General features: G+C 32.2%; 3 protein-coding genes across 4 annotated transcripts; 2 read left to right on the top strand and 1 right to left on the bottom strand.

Moving 5' to 3' along the window:
- Nucleotides 1-328: 328 nt before the first annotated feature.
- On the top strand, nucleotides 329-4,863 carry LOC133674563 (glucan endo-1,3-beta-glucosidase 13). Of its 2 annotated transcripts, XM_062095744.1 has the most exons (4): nucleotides 330-623; nucleotides 2,578-3,852; nucleotides 4,323-4,353; nucleotides 4,437-4,863. In XM_062095744.1, exons 1-4 carry the CDS (start codon nucleotides 566-568, stop codon nucleotides 4,570-4,572), a joined length of 1,500 nt encoding a protein of 499 aa, XP_061951728.1. In that variant the 5' UTR covers nucleotides 330-565; the 3' UTR covers nucleotides 4,573-4,863. The 2 variants fall into 2 exon arrangements, with proteins under 2 accessions (XP_061951730.1, XP_061951728.1); XM_062095746.1 differs by lacking the exons at nucleotides 4,323-4,353; nucleotides 4,437-4,863 and adding an exon at nucleotides 3,924-4,170 and having other exon boundaries at nucleotides 329-623.
- Nucleotides 4,864-5,752: 889 nt separating this feature from the next.
- On the bottom strand, nucleotides 5,753-8,221 carry LOC133674562 (mitogen-activated protein kinase kinase 6). Its single transcript, XM_062095743.1, has 8 exons — nucleotides 8,025-8,221; nucleotides 7,838-7,931; nucleotides 7,608-7,742; nucleotides 7,215-7,439; nucleotides 6,922-7,104; nucleotides 6,491-6,714; nucleotides 6,104-6,149; nucleotides 5,753-5,992 (listed from the first exon to the last, which is right to left on the bottom strand). The coding sequence occupies exons 1-8, from the start codon at nucleotides 8,096-8,098 to the stop codon at nucleotides 5,900-5,902; spliced, it is 1,074 nt and encodes a 357-aa protein (XP_061951727.1). The 5' UTR covers nucleotides 8,099-8,221; the 3' UTR covers nucleotides 5,753-5,899.
- Nucleotides 8,222-14,740: 6,519 nt separating this feature from the next.
- Nucleotides 14,741-19,789, top strand: LOC133673779 (probable pectinesterase 53). The gene is made up of 5 exons (XM_062094668.1): nucleotides 14,741-15,478; nucleotides 17,408-17,597; nucleotides 17,683-17,889; nucleotides 18,402-18,637; nucleotides 19,428-19,789. Exons 1-5 carry the CDS (start codon nucleotides 15,114-15,116, stop codon nucleotides 19,573-19,575), a joined length of 1,146 nt encoding a protein of 381 aa, XP_061950652.1. The 5' UTR covers nucleotides 14,741-15,113; the 3' UTR covers nucleotides 19,576-19,789.
- Nucleotides 19,790-20,171: the final 382 nt, after the last annotated feature.

Here is a 20,171-nt window from a genome sequence, read left to right as displayed (position 1 = left end):
ATTAACTAGTCAACTAATTGAACCGAATTATTTGAGTTTTATCTTGTTGCATTTTAAAATCTTAATATTTATTAAATATTATTATTCTAAAATATAAAAATTATCTTGATATACTTAGAAATAATATCATTTAGTAAATATTATATTTTTAAATAGCTAAAAGGTTTATTTCATCGGATCTTTCTTAAATAGTATTACTCTACTATAACTCTTAAAAAACTATTCTAATTTTTTTAAAAATAAAATATCCAAAAAATAGTGGGGGACAGATATGCCAATTAGCGGAATCGAGGCACTTCTTAGCTATATTTTACAGTATATTTCTGAAATCCGGTCTTGTAGCTCTACTGTCTGTCCGACACGAAATTCGACCAAAGCGTCCACGCCAACTAAAGCTTAGTTGCTCTCTCTCTGTTCACGATCTCAGAGAGAGAGAGAGTCTCTTGATTCCTGTAGCGTTCCATGACCGTTGCAATCACTGACAAAAAGAGTAAAGTAGAAAACAAAAGAATCTCTTAAAAGCATTTTATCTAAACGAAAACAAAGTTAGTTCACTTGCAGGGCAATGGCGAGAGGAGTCGAGCAGCTTATCTTCTTAATATCACTGTTACTTACTCTTCTGGGTATGTCTTCTTCTTCTTCTTTTTCTTCATTTCTTTGTACTAATCATTTTACCCACTGTTTCTTTCAATGTCTGTACTGAAAATCCTACCTTTCAATGTCTGTACTGAAAATTCTACCTTTTCTGGTTTTGAAGAGCCAATGTGTATGAAGTCTCTTTTTTTTATAATGTGGACTTGTTCATTTTTCTTACTGAAAACGGTTTTTATATATATATGCTTTTATTTAAAAAAGAACAAAAAAAAAAATTGGGTTGGTGTCTGTTTGTTCAAGTAATGCCAATCAAAACTAGTGTTTATTTATTACCAGGAGCTGTATTTGCAACATTTTCAGCCTAGAAGACTAAATATTTTAGTGTGAAAGTATTATTGATTCATTACTATTCGGCACTAGATATGATTACAGTCAATCCAATTTATTTATATCGTGAGATAGATTAGCTAACCATGTGAATGTGTAATTGACTAAATGAATTAGCTCAACGTGATGTGACTGACCATGTTTTAGTGTGTTAAGGCTCTCATCTTTGGGGTTCTTGTGTTATGTATAAACTTGATTTCTCCATAAACTAAAAATGATCAACTCCTCAAATAAGCTACTGTTCTTCGTTCTACAAATTAACTTTCTTTTAAGTGAAATGGACCAAGTTATAATTGAAGAATTTCAAAATCTTTGTAGGTTCACCTTTGTAGCATAGTATCCATTCAAGAGTAAATGGAGCTTGCTGAAGAATTGGTTCTAACAATGAGATGCCACTTTATATCATTACATTTATTTCACCAGTCTACCTGCATTTAAGAGAAAACTATAATGGCTAACCAGATGTTGTACTTTGCTTTCATGCATTGAAGAAGAAGAATCATTTGGAGATTTATTATTTAAGATTTTTCCTCTTGCCCATCAGTTTCAAGATGGAGTTTTTTAAATTCCCTTATCTATTTTATGTAGGATTCTAAAGTATTAAATTCAGTATTACCTTCTTATAACCTATATTAAGGAACAATTTTTGTGATTGAGGATAGAGAATTAAAATTTTAAAGTTACCGATGTTGTTGTTCTCGAGCATTTTGAGGTGGATCCTAATGCTCTTTTGTTTAAGAAGTGGATTCCTCTTGTTGATCTCTCATTTGTCTTTCTTCTATTCTCTTCCAACTCGTTCTACATTATATAGTCAAGTTTTAGTCATAATGGAGGCTTTGTCTATATCAAGTTCATTAAAGATTTTGTTAACCTGAATCACATCAAAGATTTATGATGAAAACAACTAGTGATAGGATTCCCGATACTAACAAGTTTGTGATGAATGTATATGTTAGGACAATATGTGAAAATATTACATTACCATTTTTATTTAAACAGTAGTTGATTCTTAAATTATTTTCCGAATTGATGTTGGAGATAACATATGAGGACAGTGTGTCTTCAGTGTATTTAGTTTCATTTCATCTTGGTGAGTATCGAATAAAAATATGCAACCCCTACAGGACTATCCATTCTGGCAATGATGTGAACCAAAGCCCCAGCATATTTAGATGCCTGTCCCCATGAAGTAATAAGCATATTTTCCTGCCTTCTGTTCTTTTTTCCATCTCCAATTTCCCTACATTAAAGCCCCAGCATCTAGTCATTGTAGTGTTATGTTGATGAGAAGGGTAATCCATTACAGGGTAAAAGTAGTTTCATCAAGCACCTACAAGATGAAATCAACACAAGCAATTCTTTGCATTTGGCAATGTGTTTGAGACTGTTTCAGTAATTGCACTGACTCCTTAAAGCTCCCATTGATAGTTACAATAAATGATGTATGGTTGATTGTTTCAGTAGTTGTGAACATGTTATAGGAAAATATCCATAACTTGTACTGTTGCTGACAATTTTGCTTTTATTTACATGTACGAGAACTTTCCAACTGATTGTACTTTCATTTCAAACAAAAAAATTCATTTTATTTTGCAGTTTTGTGCAGAGGAAGCACAATTGGAGTTTGCTATGGAAGAAATGCTGATGACCTCCCAACTCCTGATAAGGTTGCTCAGTTGGTTCAACAACATAAAATTAAATACTTGAGGATTTATGACTCTAGTATCCAGGTTCTCAAGGCTTTTGCAAACACTGGAGTTGAACTTATGATTGGAATTACAAACTCGGACCTACTACCATTCTCTCAATTCCAATCCAATGTAGATACATGGTTGAAAAACAGTGTCCTTCCTTACTACCCGGCTGCAAGGATCACATACATAACTGTTGGTGCTGAAGTAACAGAAAGCCCTGGTAATGCCTCTGCCCTAGTTGTACCTGCCATGCACAATGTCCTCATGGCCCTAAAAAAAGTTGGTCTGCATAAAAAGATCAAAGTTTCAAGCACCCATTCTCTTGGGGTTTTGTCCCGTTCTTTCCCACCATCTGCAGGGGCTTTTAATAGCAGCCATGCATTCTTTCTTAAACCCATGCTGGAATTCCTCGCTGAAAACCAATCTCCTTTCATGATTGATATTTATCCTTACTATGCTTATAGAGATTCCCCAAATAATGTGTCTTTGGATTATGCTCTATTTGAGTCGTCTTCAGAAGTGATCGATCCAAACACGGGTTTGCTTTATACAAACATGTTTGATGCTCAGATTGATGCCATTTATTTTGCCCTGATGGCTCTGAATTTCAGAACAATTAAAGTAATGGTCACTGAGACAGGCTGGCCATCCAAAGGGTCATCAAAGGAGAAAGCTGCAACTCCTGATAATGCCCAGATTTACAACACCAATTTAATTCGTCATGTCATCAATAACTCTGGTACTCCTGCAAAGCTTGGGGAGGAACTAGATGTTTATATTTTCTCATTGTTCAATGAGAACAGGAAGCCTGGTATGGAATCTGAGAGGAACTGGGGATTATTTTATCCAGATCAAACAAGTGTCTATAATCTGGATTTCTCTGGAAAAGGTGTCCTTGATGTGCCTGCAAACAAAAGTTTGACCAGTTTTAATGGCACAACTTGGTGCATTGCTTCAAATAATGCTTCCCAACTTGACTTGCAGAATGCCTTAGATTGGGCATGTGGCTCTGGCGATGTGGATTGCTCTGCTATTCAGCCTAGTCAACCATGTTTTGAGCCGGACACTCTTGTCTCCCATGCATCGTATGCGTTCAACAGTTACTACCAGCAAAATGGGGCTTCTGATGTTGCTTGCAGTTTTGGAGGTACAGGAGTTAAAGTCAACAAGGATCCAAGTAAGTATCTAACATTCTCCATTTTGGTTCAAATCTCACTCCTTAGTTGGTTTTTCTTGTTTCATGTGCAGGAGTGCTATCCCTGTTTGCTTGGAAGTACTAGTGTTTCTCAGTTTGAAATAGTATGAATTGGCACTGTCAAATTACCCTTCCTTTTGCGGGATTTGATTTAGCAGGAGCATTAAAAAGCTTCTTCACAGTGCTCCAATATGGCTATCTTATTTATTTTTTGTTAGCCCAGTAAACCTCTACGTTTAACTCATAACTGCCTTTGGTTTGCAGAACTTATTAGCAAATTACATACCTGTGATTTATGTTTGACGGGTTGATATTTTCGTAAAACTTTTCTGCATCTGTATGCCTTTGTTGGATGTCTGATTAGACCTCGATGTTTGTTTTATCATCTTTTAGTCAAGAGTCTGGATGAACCTTGAAACACTCACTTGAAAAATTGACTGTCTATTTTGCAGGCTATGATAATTGCATGTATATGATCACTGGGTAAGTTTGACAACCATCGTTTTGATTTCAACATCACTCCTGTTGTTATAACGTGCCAAAAATATTTTGAATTTATCACTCAGGACCAACAAAACAGCGGCAAGTAACACAACAGCCATTGCCTCAACTTCCTCCTCCGCCCAGAATGAAGCCTGTGCATGGATTTCTAGTTTTCTTCTAATGACCTGCGTTGTGTATTTTTTATCTTTTGAACATTAGTAATGGACATGGAAGCAGGATCATGTAGGCGCAGTGAAGTCGACCAAAAAGCAATGAACCGTTTGGTGAGGCAAGAGGCATCGGATCATGTAGGCGCAGTGAAGCCGACCAAAAAACAATGGACTGTTTGATGAGGCAAGAGGCATCGTTTTGAATTTTTTTTTTTTTTTTTTTTTTGGCTTGTGTATATCCTGAGTAAAAACGCATCTGTCAAGGAGCTATCCGCCATCCTAGTTTTGTATGATCCAGTACTTGTTTAGAGGAATGCAAGACTCATCCATCTTAACCCTCTGTTGCATGGTTTGTTCTCTTTATCATCTTGCAAGTTTGGATCAGTCTTCTTTTAACACTGCCAGTGTTTGTCAGATACCAGCTATTGAATCACAGAACCTCGCAGATGAAGCTCAAATGACGATAAAAAAACATGCAATTGGTTTCTTTTTTTTATCCCAATTCCCATGGCTGCATGAGTTCCAGCCATTTCTTATCGACCCTTTTCCTGACTGGTAGAAATACGTTATTTGTTAAACTGGATGTGGTTCGGTTCAATGAACTTTCATATGGTTGGACATGGACCTGATATGTACGTGTGCGCTTGCACGCGGCTGGTATTATTGGCATCAAACCGACATTTATTCGCACACTCGGCTGGCATTATTGGCATCAGACCGACATTTATTCGTACAAACTAATAATAGAGCTCCATTTTCACTCATGATGATAATTTAATTCAAAGAAAAAATGGATGTTTTTTGTAATAATTAATATAGAATAAATATTATTAAACCCAACCTGAAACATATACATATTTAACTCAATATTTATTTATATTATATAGATATATTTGTAAATCATTTAAATTTTTTTAATATATATATATATATATATATAAACACATATATATATACTATTCATCATTTAATATGCATATACATACTTCAAATATTATATTAACTATTTTCATTTTTATTAAATAATAAATATTTATATAGATATTTAAATCTGATAAATAATTTATAAATATCTAAATTTTTTATTTGATGTATAATAAATAAAGTATAAATATAAAAAAAATTATCAGCCACAGTACAGCATTGTCTTCCCTGAACCCAGGCTCTCGGTAAGAGAATAATTGATGTCCAATAACAACAAGATCACGTCGCGACATGCAAGGGAGATATATATAAATGTTAATTTCTATAGGTAATCGTAATTGATGAAATTTTGGGTGTGGCTCGCTGATTCATGAATTAAAAACATCCAATATATTCCAAGACAGAATAACTTGGTACAACATGACATTACATGAGAAATATCTTCAGAGTAACTATCTTGGGTAATTCACAGGAGGTTCCAAGCTACCAACCAAAATTCCCAGATCAATGTCTTTGTCTTCGAACTTTTTGATGAAAGGGTGACTCTGGAAGCATAAAGGGAACAACAATCAAGATTCTGCTTCTTTTCCTCTTTGGTGAAAAGTTCTAAAACATGAATTTCCAAAATAGAGGAAAGAATATACTAAGTTACTAACCAATAGGTCCAAAGATGACAACCTTCCCTGAGGATCCTTCTGTATACTGCAAATACCATAAAAGACACGATCAGGAACATTAATAGTGATTGCACTTCGAGATTTATAAATAAAAGACTTTACAAAAAAGAAAATGTTAAATGTTCTTATGTATGTGAAGCCGATTAGTACGGTCCATTTTAGCCATTGGAACCGTGATATCTATTAGTTCAACCACATGAGCCATCCACAGTCCATGTAAAATAATGAACTTCAAAAGCAGAATTATAGAAGCAGATAGAATCCAGAAGCCACATAAAAGGAGCAATAGATAAAATATATAAGACAGAGTCACGGCATGCTCTTATAGATTATTAAACTGTGAAATGAATTTATACAAGCTGTTACCAGGCTGATACAAATGAACAGAACTCAGGGGAGAACTGATCTGCTGGGGCAGATGGCGGTGGGCTGTGCACAATGGCTTCTAAAAGCTCGTAAAAGCTTGGCCAGCCTTGTTGATCTTCAGATTGCATGTAAGGAAAATGTCCAATTGCACACTCAAGTACTACCAAGCCTAAACTCCAAATATCACTGCTATAGTCATAGGCCCTCCCGCTGATTCTCTCAGGCTATCAAACAACAAAAGAAGAGGAAAGACTAGTGATATACAAATTATATCTCGAATCAGTGGTGCGCAGAAAAAATAGGAAAGATATAGAAACCAATACAGGTGATTAAATGAAAATAACAATAAGATAGTAAACTGATCAACATAACCACAAAAAAAGAAACATAGTGATATGAAGCAAGAACAGAAAATTAAAACCTATACATACCGACATGTAATTATAAGTACCAACAAAAGTATCCCTTTGGCCCATAGAGCTAGCTAGCATTGCACTCACACCAAAATCAGTTATCTTCACTTCCCCCTTTTGGTTTACCAACAGATTGGATGGTTTAATGTCTCTGTGTATGACATGCCGCTCATGGTGCAGGTAAACAAGACCCTGCAAAACCTGAAATGCATACATAAATGTTGAGCCAGGGGAAAAAGAAAACATGAAACAAGCGCAAGTACTTTTATTTCGTGGTCAAATCTCTAAATTCCAAGAAAGAAGAATCAAACCTGCTTACAAACGACAGCCAGATAAGGTTCAAGGATTGTTTTAACTTGTCTGATCACATCTGCCAGCGACCCACGATCCATGTATTCTAATACAAGAGAAATGGCCCCATTGTGATAGAAGGAGTGGTAGCAAACAACAACATGTGAACACTGTGAAGCTTGGTTTATCTTAAGCTCCTGAACAATTTGCTTACGAATTTCTTCTTGTATATTCATCTGGATAACCTGTGAAGACAGATATGAGTTGTCGTTGATTTACTCTTTTAAGTAATAAAAAAAAAAGGAGCTGTGAAGACACAGATTTATGTGAAATGAAAAAATTGAACACCCATGATTTCAAATGTGGAGAAAAGGTAAAAACAAAATAAGAAAGATTGTTGGGGGGACAATGACCTTCAAGGCAAATAGTGAGCCAGCCCATTTATGGCGAACCAGCTGCACAACACCTCCACTCCCTTTACCAATGACTTTGATGGTCTCAAGGTCTTCCAATGAGAAATCAAAATCAACTTCTTTGCTGTCGAAAGGCTGCACAAATAGATGATTAATTTAAAAAAAAAAGTTAAGAAAAGATTAAATGATAGATCAAATCAACTGGAGTAAACAATTAATTACAAACTTACAACACGGGATTCCTTTATGTTTTCTTCAGAGATGAGACGCAAACCTTTCTGATTTAACAGCAAATCTCCGTCATGAAATGTACCACTTGCGGTCCTGATATTTTTAATTTAATTTAAAAATATCGAAATTAATACTATATTTATCATCAACAACAAAAAGAAAATGAACGTTGAAATTGATACTTACAAGAAGGAAGCGATTGATGTTTCTTGAGCTGGAACGGTCAGCTTGAGTTGCTGCAGTGGCTTCTTGCTCTTCATCTTCGAACTTAGGGTTTTCTTTCTTAGTTTTTTTTTTTTTTCAAAAGACAAGAGCGCTCCTCACCCTAATTGTGTCTACACAATAGCAGGAGGAGTATGTATCTATCAAATTCAAACAAACGGAAGACCGCGCACTGAAATTCGAAATTAGCTTCAAATACGTGGCTATTGCTGGAAATTTATTATTATTATCATTAACTTTTCAAACTTTTAAATTTTACCTTCTAATTACTTCTTTCAATAATTTATTAATTTTAAATTAATTATCATTATTTATTTTAATTTTTTTATAAAATTATCATATTCTCAAACAAATATCTTAGCATTTGATTGATTTTTAATTTTTACAAGTGTCTATTTTTTATATCATATTATTAAATAAAAATTATTTTAAAAAATAAAAGTTTTTAAACTTAGTAGAATTTATAATCTAGGTCACTAGTTTTGTAAGTTCAGCCGCAAAACTTGGATCGATTAAGTATCTCTTCATCTTAAATTAAAAAAAAATGTTATCTTGAAAAAAAAATTCGAATTATGTTTTTATTGGTCGTCTGAGTTGTCTTTGAACTTACCAAATCAACTAAATCACGTAGAGTCAACTCTCATACTAGTTAATTCTAAACTCGGGTTAGGTAAAAAATTGGATCTGGAGGTTTGAAGGTTGACCGGTTTAATAACCATATCAAATCGTTTTTTTTTTAAATCCATCTTCTAATTTTTTTTCTTTTGATTGAATTCTTTTTGGTTTTTTATTAATTTCATCATTTAATATTTAATTAATTTTGAATTGGTCTTCATTTTTTTTTCAGTTTGCTTTTTTAAGGTTATTGCAGTCTTAAACAAACATCCTGATATTTGGTTAGCGCTTAATTATATGAGTGTTTATTTCTGTTATCGTATTGTTAAGTCAAAAATAGTTTTTTTTTTTAAATAAAGTTGTTAAACTCAATAAGTTCATGATCTTAGTCACGGGCTTGGTAAGTTAAGTCGCGAAACTTAAATCAATTTAATATGTTATTGTCTCAATAATAATAATGATAATAAAAGATTTCATCTTAAATTTTTTTAAAGTCAAACCACACTTTTTATTAGTCATCCGTGTTGTTTTTGGACCCATCGAGTTGACTCGGTCACATCAAATTGACTCTTACAAGGTTAATTCTAAACTAGGACTAGACAATGAGTTAGGTGGAGAGAATTGAAGGTTGAACCACTATATCAGATTTAATAACAACCACAAATAATTTCTTGGGACCTAAATATTTTTTTAAGTTTCAAATTGTTTTTTATCCAACCTGCAATATTGTGTGGGCCAAGAAACAAGTTGAACTCTAAATAAGTTAAAACTTAACTTGATTTATAAATTGAAATTGAGCTTGAGATTAAATAAACTTAACTCATTAAGATTTATGAGTCAATTTAATTAAAAATGTTATTTTGTTGTAAATTAATCATAATTAATATTAAACCTATGATGAAGTACTAGCAACCCCATTCCTCTACAAACTTGTGAGCCCTCAACAGCACCAGTCGTGACCTTTCACCGGCAGCTCTTGATCATCATCGTTAGCCACAATAGCATAACAACTTCCTCTTGTTTTTCTCTTTCTTATGGCAGCGTCATCAACCTCCCTCTACTCACAACAACCCTTGTTTACAACAAATAGAAAGGAGGAGATCTGATGATATAAAAACAAAAGTTATAGTAGAGAAAGAGAGAGGTAGATTTGAGAAAAAAATAAAAGCGATTGTTTATGGGTTTTTCTTTGTTTTATAGGTGGCAGTACCCCTCACCGCTAGTACAGACATGAAGAAGAATAGGAGATCTACCTAATCCACCCATTTTGGGTCCTCCCCAATGACGGCGTGTGAACCCACACGCCGCGAGTGGTGACGACGCAGAAATCCATATGTTATCACTATTCTAGTAATCCTAGAATCTTCTAATATGCTTCTTGAGTTCCCATTAATCTCTTCAACCTGTTTGCAAGCTTTGAAATGATCATTTTGCAAGTTTTTGAACTTTTATTGTGTGTTTAAATTATTGTTAAATTTTGAATTTTTGTGGTTTATAAACATGTACTTGTGGGGGTGTATGAGTAAAATATACTAAAAAGAGAATGTGTGTGTGTGTGTTACATTTTCTTTTTATTTTGCATTAAGTAGATGGTAAAAAGAAAGGGAAAAGATAAAAAGTTTTAATTAACCCAAATATTTTAATTGCATACGACCAAATTCTAAAACAATTTCATGCATACTTTCTATAAAACAAAATGCATTTTTATCATGTTTTAAAAAATACAAAAATAGATATTGTAACCAATTTATAATCATCTATTAGAATTTGATCAAAATTTCAAAAATACCACAAAATTAGTTTGTTTAGTTAATATTTAAGGTATCAATTTTGCAATGTAGCGTATACTCACGATATTAAATTAATTGAATTAATAGTAATAAATGTTAGGAATTAGTTGTATCCAGCAAATAATTATGATGCTAAAATTTGAGTTTTAGAACAGTTATGATTTAACCTGATAAGGTAGAAACCAACATTAGATAAGACCAACAAATAGAATTGTGTCTTAGATTAACAATCAATCAATCATGCAAATTATCATAAATAAGGTGCACCGAGGGTGATACATCTTTTCCTTACATGACTAGTCCTCTTACCCAAACTCTCACAGACCATTAGGTTTTTAAGTGATCATAATACTAGGTGATGACTCCCTCAAATCATAACTTCATGATTAAACCCAAAATCCCTTTCAATTTTAAGAGGCAGTTCCACCATTCGACGTCATGCATGTCACGACAATAAGTATAATGCACGGGATTAAACCTTAAAGTAAAGGGATGGATGGTTAGGTCGGTGTCTCTCTTATCTAGGGTCAAATCATCTTATCATTCCTAATTTCTTTTTGGGATAATGGCTTTTTATGGTACTTTTATCCCTTAAATGACTAGTGAATTGACTTATCTTTTAGTATAACTATAGGAGATATGTTATCTCTAATCGATGCTAAAGCAATAATCTTTTAAGCAACAAGGCATGTATATGTGGGGTAATGCTAATCCAACCCTAAACCTAAAAGGGAGGCAAAAAACTTGTTTATAAAATCAAGATTCCAGGATAACAACTGGTGATGATTCATTTATCATCGACGAAAAATCATACGCAATTTGTTAAGTGATTTTTAATACCTTAGTTTCAAGTATCAAAATAGCGACTATTAACGGTTCATCTACTTGAAAGTAGGATCTAGAGGTACCTAAAAAAATAAACACTCTTGTTGGACCAAAATGCATACACTATCAAGATAATGATCTATTAGAGTTTATTTATCCTAAAGCATATTAGTGTATTTATATACTTATTATTTATTTCTTTTAGCATATTGTCTTCGATCAAAGATGCACATAACAATATGCAAAGACTCATTAATCTACATGTATGATCGATGGACAATCTTGAAGAACAAAGTATTTATGATTATTACTAGTGTTATTATTTACATCATAAGTAAAACTTGACAACTTATGCATTCTTACTTTGAATAAAAAAATTTATTTTTTTAAAACCAAAGTATTTTCATGAAAAAAAAAAGTGTTACCCCTAATTGATATCTAAAAGTAACAACCTATTATGATTCATTTACCTTAGGCATTATCATTGGATAACAAAATGAAAAATCATTTATTTTTTTTTTTAAAGAAAGGAAGCTTGAAAATTGAAAATTGAAAATTTTATGAAAGAAATTGGAATTTTGCCTTTGCTAGGCAAGGCGTTGTATTACAGGGTAAACCTTACTTATATATGATGTATCCCATAACCGAAGTTATAACATACATCACAGGATACACATACATGCAATGAAATGAATTTACTTTTTCTTGGATTATTCAAAATAGTGTCATGCATGTTAAGATTATAAAAGGAAACCCAAGATGTTTATGTTTTGAGAGTATGCTAAAATACCAAATATATTAAAAAAACAAAAACAAAACTTAGAAGAAAACTACAAGTTTCAATTGTCCGACCTCTAATGATAATCAACACGAACCACCAATGAGAAATATCTTAAATTTCTATTTAGAAGAGAGAGATTTACGAAGCTTAAAGTGCTAACTCTAATTTTATGTTTACGTAGTTTTTTGTAAAAATTATCTAACATAACTTTAATTTCTCTATCAAAATAATAGTCTTAACTTTATATTTATAGGGAATCCTAAAAACCCTATAAATGATAAAATATCAATTTTCCTCTTAAATAATATCCATATATTATTTAAAGATAATTTTAAAATTTTAATCAATCAAGTCCCTACTTGATTATTCTAGAATTAGAATTATAATCTCTGAATTAAATATATTTTAGTGCTTAATTTCTAAAATTATTTTCAATAAAATCACACTTGATTAATTATCTTAGTTTGATTTTTGACTAATGGTTCTTAATGTATATGACCCATGAGGTTCCTAATATGTTAGCCTAGATATAAATTATAATTCTAAATAAATAGAATTAAATAAATTAAACAATTTAGTTTATTATCAATTCAATAATTGATTAATTTATACTTGAAGTGTACCCGTTTAGCAATGTGTCATGATCCTCTAAATATTAGGAAAGTTATAAGTGGTTTGACTTAACTTTTCAGTAATCAGTTTCTCAATTTAATTATTATTCATTCATCAATAATGTTCTAATTTAAATATTTTAGCATGAAGCATGTCTACCATGTTAAATCATATTTGTCCATAATATTATAGTCATTGATCATTTGAATAAGATTTGAAATTCTTTTCAAATCTCACTCCACTTTGCGTAAGGATTTAACAATCAATACTATTTTGAGAATATGTGGAACATTTTCTCTGATTCACCTAGAGTGATGAATCATCTCTTGATCACTCAAATACCTTCATATAGTTTATATTATATCCAATATCCCCATTTATTACCTTTACCAAGATAACGTGTAATGAGATCAAAACATATCACTCCCTATATATAAGATAACTTAGTAATCTTAAGTCTAAGGATCACTTACACAATTGTCACGTTAGTCTTTCCATAGACATAAAAAATGTATCCATATGGAATTCTCATGCGGGTCAGTTCAGTGTACATGTCATTTAACAATTGCCTATATATTAGTTCTAAGTATTCCTCATACCTCAGCTTATGAGATCAACTGTTTTCTTTCATAAAAGAAAAAAACATAATATGTATTAGTCTCAACAACTCTAATAAATGTTTATTATTAAGAGTGAATTGACCAAGAACATTTAAAAATAATACTTTGATACAATAGAAATCTCATAATTATAACATTTTTATAATTTCATTTGCAAAGTGTTTTTGTTTCATGAACTTTATCTTTACTCTAGATTCAATTATCAAACATCAAATTCATAAATTAAATATAAATGAATATTAAAGATAAATAATGTTTTTATTTAATAAAATAAAATATGTTCTACATGAATAAAATAGTGTTATATGTAACTAATTGATTGACTACAAGACATATCAATTAACAATAATGTTATGTTAGTTTTGATAACGACATAATATAACATTCCTCGTATATGCTTTTCTTTTTTGGTCCCACATTCCTTTTCCTGTATGAATAGGAGAACAAAAAAGATGCTTCATCATAATAATAAGGTTATGGCTTAGAATATTAGCCTAATATTGACAAGTGGGAGATGTAGATAAATGTTTATATAAATATTCTGTTTAGAGAATAGAGTCTAGCTTTATCAACATTAAGTTTGGAGAGTCAATTTAATCTAGAACTATTATTTGAAAGAGTTCTAATAAGTTTATGATTCTCCATCAAAATATGTATAAAATGATTAATATGAAATGAACTCTCTGATTTTTTTTCTATTAGTTAAGAAAAAAAAACTTTTTTACACAATATATTTATTTGTTCTCAATAACATTAAAATTCTAGGGATTTGTAACATATTATTTATTTAGGTGACTCTGGTAGCCATTTAAAAAACAAGATTGGTCTAATATATAAGAAATTTTATTTTCAGAAAGTTTATGAAATTTACTCTTTGGTATATAGAAAAATTACACCTTTCTTATTGTAAAAATTAAGATAACTTTATTTTATTAAACTCTTAGAAAATCATTTTCTTCTTTTTAATTTTCGTTTTTTTTTTTTTTCATAGAAGAGGAAGTGGCCTCTCTCTCTACCAAAAACCCAATGTGCTTGCCATTTAAAAAAGTTATCTCGGAACCAAATGTCGGAACGCCTCTCCACGCTTTTAATCAATTATTACTTTTCTACGGGCAGCCGGATTGATCTGAACCGTACAAAGTGCTCGAATTACGATAATATGCTTACTTATCCTTAACTTTTAGTCCAATTAACTAGGTTTTATTCGTGGGCGATGTCATGATACAGATAGAGGCACCTAAGAGCCCCAGAAGAGGGTATGCAGGGAAACAAAGCCCATCATTCCATAACGAATATTCACCTCCACACACAAACAGAAGCAGAGGTTCACGAGCACAAAAACAAGAAGAAAAAGAATACGGGCTGTTTGAAATCGTATCTATCCATTTTTTTATGACAAAAAGTGCTACCATTTGTGGCCTAGATTGTTCGCTCCTCTCTGTCTCCTAGCGGAAGCGCCGCCCGTGATCTCTTCCCTCATGTGTATGATTGTGGACACCCCTTTCCACGTAAAGTAAAACTAGTGGTGCCCTCCATGACAAAATAGGTTTGGTTTGGTTTGGTTTGGCGGTGAAAGAGCATAGATTCAAGTTATGGCACCGTGTTATTGGCTGGTAGTAGTTCTAGTTCTAGGTATTATGTTTTCAAATGCAGAGATTCCTAAATGGCGTGGAATAGGCTACCCTCCTAGAAAACAAATTAGGTATATAAACCACACAGCAGCACCACACAGCCACAGCGACAGCCACAGCCAGCATTAATATTCTTTCCATTGTTCACAGCTCACACTTTCTCATTCTCATATGCAACAATGTCAAACTGTCGATACAACTCTGTCCACCTCTTCGTTCTTACTATTCTCCTCCTCAATTCCGGCCAAACACTAGGCCACACCAAAGGGTTAAGAACAAGAAATCCCCGAGGAGTGCAACCGATGATGAATGCGAGCAGAGTTCAATTCTCGGAGCAGCAATTCATGAAGTGGGTCACGTTCGTTGGTAGTCTTAAACACTCTGTTTTCAAAGCAGCAAAGAATAAGATATTCCCTTCTTACACCCTCATTGTCGCTAAGAATCCATCCGCCGGAGACTTCACAACAATTCAAGAGGCAATTGATTCTCTTCCCTTCATCAATCTTGTGAGGGTGATCATAAAAATCCGTGCAGGAGTTTACAAGTGAGTTTTAATGGGTTATGATAATAATTTATTATCTGTGTCTTAATTTTCCTCATCGCGTCTTCTGCATTAGCCTTTACAAACTGGTCTGATTCTGCTGAAACATCTCTGGAGTTTGCCTTTGTATGTTCTTGCATGTTGTTATACCTTTTGAAGCGACAGGAAATCAATCCTTGTTTTCGCTTAGTTTCTTTCTCCAAGGCAGATTTTCTCTCAAATACCACCATTAAATCTGCCTAACACTCACCAGGAAATCACTTATAAGAAACCCTTATGCATTGAATTGATGGTTCCTCCACAGCTGAATTTCTAAACACAACGGCTGTTCAAAGAATCGCTCCCTCAACCCACTAATTCAAACATTTATCAGGCTTCAGTTTTATATTTCTATAGAAAAATGATTTTGAAAGGTATCTTATTACAAACTAAACAAAACCATTTTTATAATATTATTTAAAAGCTTAAGTTTTTTTATGCTGAGATAATTATATTATGTAGTATTTAAGTGCTCATCAATATCCTTATTATTTCTTGTCAAATTAATAAAATTAAGTAAAAAATAATAAAGGTCTATGAAAATTCTCAAAAGACTTTCATTCAAAAATTTATATTAAAAAAAACTATTCAGCAAATCTAATCCAATAAAAATTAAATTTTTAGATTTAGATGACTTTTTTATGTTTTTTTTTTTTTACTAATTTTCCTAATTATTTTTTATGAAATCACTTCAAATTAAAACATCTCATGATAAAAAAATTTAGATATCCTTGTGGGATATGATTGTTGGACATGTGATTATTTATGTTTGGTTTCAATTAACAATTTTTAGTAATATGTCTTTAATTGTATTTTATTTATGTAGGAATTTGACGAGGAATTTAAACAAATTTACTATTTCATCCCAAGATTTAGAGTTCTAAAATCCAAAAAATAAATTTTACTTTATTAATTCGTAGCTATAAAGTGAGATAGTAAATTCAGCAACAAATTACATAATATATATAATCTTGAATTTGATAAAGTCATTAAATACATATTGTTAATGTTCGAATAAATTATAAGCCTATAACAAATGTATTATTTTCAGTAAAAATAAGTATATCTCATTCCACTTAGAATTAAAATAACAGCAAAAAAAAAGAAAAACTAACAATGTCAGTTACCAGGGAAAGTGAGATTCACCTAATTTTAGATGGAATATTGTTAAATTCTTTGTAATTTTAAAGCTATTGTCAATCTCAATGATTGGAATAAGGCCACGTGGCATGGGTCCCCCACTCTATATCTTGAATAATAATTATTTTTTATGCCTAAAGAATTTTTTAAACTTTATGGTTTTCCTTGATCAATATATTTTCTTACACATGTCCACAATGTTAATTGGTATTTATTTTGTAATTTAATATAATTTTCCAACCGACTAACTAATAATATGAACATAAAATAAATTTTGATTAAATCATTTGTACATGATAATTGGATAAATTATAATAACCCCTGCGCTATCATGAAATTTTAGATATCATCCGAAGTTTTTAGAGTTAATATATATAATGTTTGATGTTGCTAAAAGTACTTGTTTATAAATGAAAAATATTTTATTATTTATCTTTTTATTTAAATGTAAAACTTGTAAAGAAAAATTGCGGAAAATATCAAAAATATATTCTTTACTAGAAAAATATTGTATTGAATAGGAAACTTCCATATTTTTTTTTACTTTAATTTTCTAGAAAATTATGTGGTTAACAACTCTTAAGCAACTATAAACTACCAGCATAGATATATAATAGTCTTCTTTTTCTCAAAAATGTCGGTATGAGTCCTGTTGGATGAAACCAGGCACTGTAGCTTGTTTTAGCTGACAAAACTCCCCTTCAAAATTAATGAAATTTGATCAAGGATATATGTTTTTGCATGCTTTTACAGAGAAAAGGTGAATATACCTCCATTAAAATCCTTCATAACCATGGAAGGAGCAGGAGCAGATAATACAATTGTTCAATGGGGAGACACTGCTCAAACACCAGGGGCTAGAGGACAGCCTATGGGAACCTACAGCTCGGCTACTTTTGCTGTGAATTCCCCGTTTTTTGTTGCCAAGAACATCACATTCAAGGTAATATATATTTTGCTGTGAACCTACAAAATATATATTATATTTGCTCTGAGTGCTTCATGTTGTAAGGGAAATTGCGGTGCAGAACACGGCGCCGCTGCCGGCACCGGGAGCCATGGGACAGCAAGCAGTGGCATTAAGAATATCGGCAGATACAGCAGCTTTCCTGGGGTGCAAATTCTTGGGAGCGCAGGACACACTATATGATCATGTGGGCAGGCATTATTACAAGGATTGCTACATTGAAGGTTCTGTGGATTTCATTTTTGGTAACGGGTTGTCCTTATTTGAGGTTAGAATCATTCATTACTAATTAATTACTTTTAATTGTGATTTATTATTATCATTATTATTATTTTCTGAGGAAGGAAAATATATAGCTATTTAATTACAAATAAATCTATATATATTATTCCAATTAAATTCGGATGAAATAAAATAATGAAAACTATAACTTACCATTTACAACACCAATAGATATCATTTCTAATTGTGATTCAAAACTATTGAATGCTAATTTGCTTCATAAAACAAGAAATAATCTTCAATCCTTTATTAAATTGAGAAAGATCATGATGACCAGAGGCAAAAAAATAATAATAATAATAATTTATGGATTGTTTTAGATTTGGCGGTAGCTTTGACTAAAGTCATAAAATATTGTATTGAAAGTTGAATAAAGAAGACGAAAATCATTACAACCTCTTGACTGAAATTAAGGATGCAAGGAGTTGTGTCGTTGGTGTAACGTTGTCCTACATGGCAGTATTAAATAATTAACGATATCATATGGTGTGAATGAAGGGGTGTCACGTGCATGCAATAGCTCAATTCACTGGGGCCCTAACGGCACAAGGCAGGAGTAGTCTTCTAGAAGACACGGGCTTCTCATTTGTGAACTGTAAGGTCACGGGGTCAGGTGCTCTTTACCTTGGGAGGGCGTGGGGCCCCTTTTCTCGGGTCGTCTTTGCTTACACTTACATGGACAACATCATCATTCCCAAGGGCTGGTATAATTGGGGAGATCCTAACCGTGAATTGTAATTCTCTCTCTCCCTCTCTCTCTCTGCATTTCCAACTATAATTCAGTAAGAAATGTTAAGTAATTCACCATGCATGCATGGCATATATTTATTTATCCTTAATCATTTAATTAAAATAGTTAATAAGTGTATATTATGCATGAGATAATATAAATTATATCTTAAAACTTTATCTAACAATTTAAATTATTGGGTTGAGATATTTTTTTGATATGATATCAAAGTTTTGATGACCAAGTAATCACGAGTTCAAATTTTATCATCTCTATTTATTAGATAAAAATCAAGCATAAAGTGATGTAGACTTGTGCAAGTTTCAAGTTCAAAGAAGCTAGAAAATAATATAAATAATATTTTAAAACCTTACCTAACAATTTAAAATATCAGATTGAGATGATTTTTTGAGAAATGGTACCGTTAAAATCAGCAGCAAAACCTTATAAGCCATACATATGCACATGCGGACATAAATCTGGTTCTCCTTTGCCCCAGAGAGCATACCGAGAGGACAATATCATACTTAAGGCGGTAAGAGTTGTTTTTCTTAGGATGTGTTTGCGAGAGGCTGAAAGCCTCCGGCCACCGTGTTAGGGGGGAGGGGAAAACTAACAAATGAAAGAGAAGAAAATGTTTATGCTGGCTTTTCTTGTTTGCCCATGTATAGCTAGATTGTAGTATGCGATAGACGTGTGTGTGTGTGTCTGTGTGTGTGTTTTTTTTTTTTTGGAAGCATATTGCTAATGATGTTAATTATTCGACTTCCTTGCTATGCTTTGTTTCTTGGCAGGACTGTGTTCTATGGGCAATACAAATGCACAGGGCCTGGAGCAAGCTTCGCAGGGAGAGTGTCATGGTCGAGAGAACTCACTGACTCGGAAGCCAAGCCCTTTACTTCACTTACCTTCATCGATGGTTCTGAATGGATCAAAATGTAATTATCAATATTATATACCTTTTTTCGCAAAATGTTACAAGCGATTTTTAGGAGAAATCCCAATGTTTTCTCCCATATTCAATTCCCCTCCTCCCTAAAGAGTCCTTGTCCGTGTCAGGTTGGTAGGTTTTACTCGAGCATTAATCAAAAGAAACTTTGCTGTTGAGTTAATTATAATTCAACCGTCATCAATATACTCTTTTACTTCAAAATTATTTCTTATAGCAAATATATATATATATATATATATATATATATATATATATATATATATATCAGATTCAGCTCTCAAATACGATGGTTTTTTAAACATGTTCCCTAAAAGCACTCGTTAGTAATTCTATATATGAAAGTTATCGCAACAAGGAATTTATTTAGTAACTATCATAACTATAAATTTCTTAAATATTAAAAATACCCTTTAATTTTTATCACAATAATGTGGAGACTCTTTAGTATACACTGATTCTAAGCTTTTGAGACAAAAGCTACCAATAATAAGGATTTCATAAGAAAAGACTACTCATGTCTATGAAAAGATTTATGTTGTTGTTGTATATACGATCGTTAAACTTGATATCAATAACTTATTTTATA

This window comes from Populus nigra, chromosome 15 (assembly GCF_951802175.1).
Source record: "Populus nigra chromosome 15, ddPopNigr1.1, whole genome shotgun sequence".
Lineage (NCBI taxonomy): Eukaryota > Viridiplantae > Streptophyta > Magnoliopsida > Malpighiales > Salicaceae > Populus > Populus nigra.
Note: the sequence above shows the minus strand (reverse complement) of the source record. Positions and strands in the feature narration are given on the sequence as shown.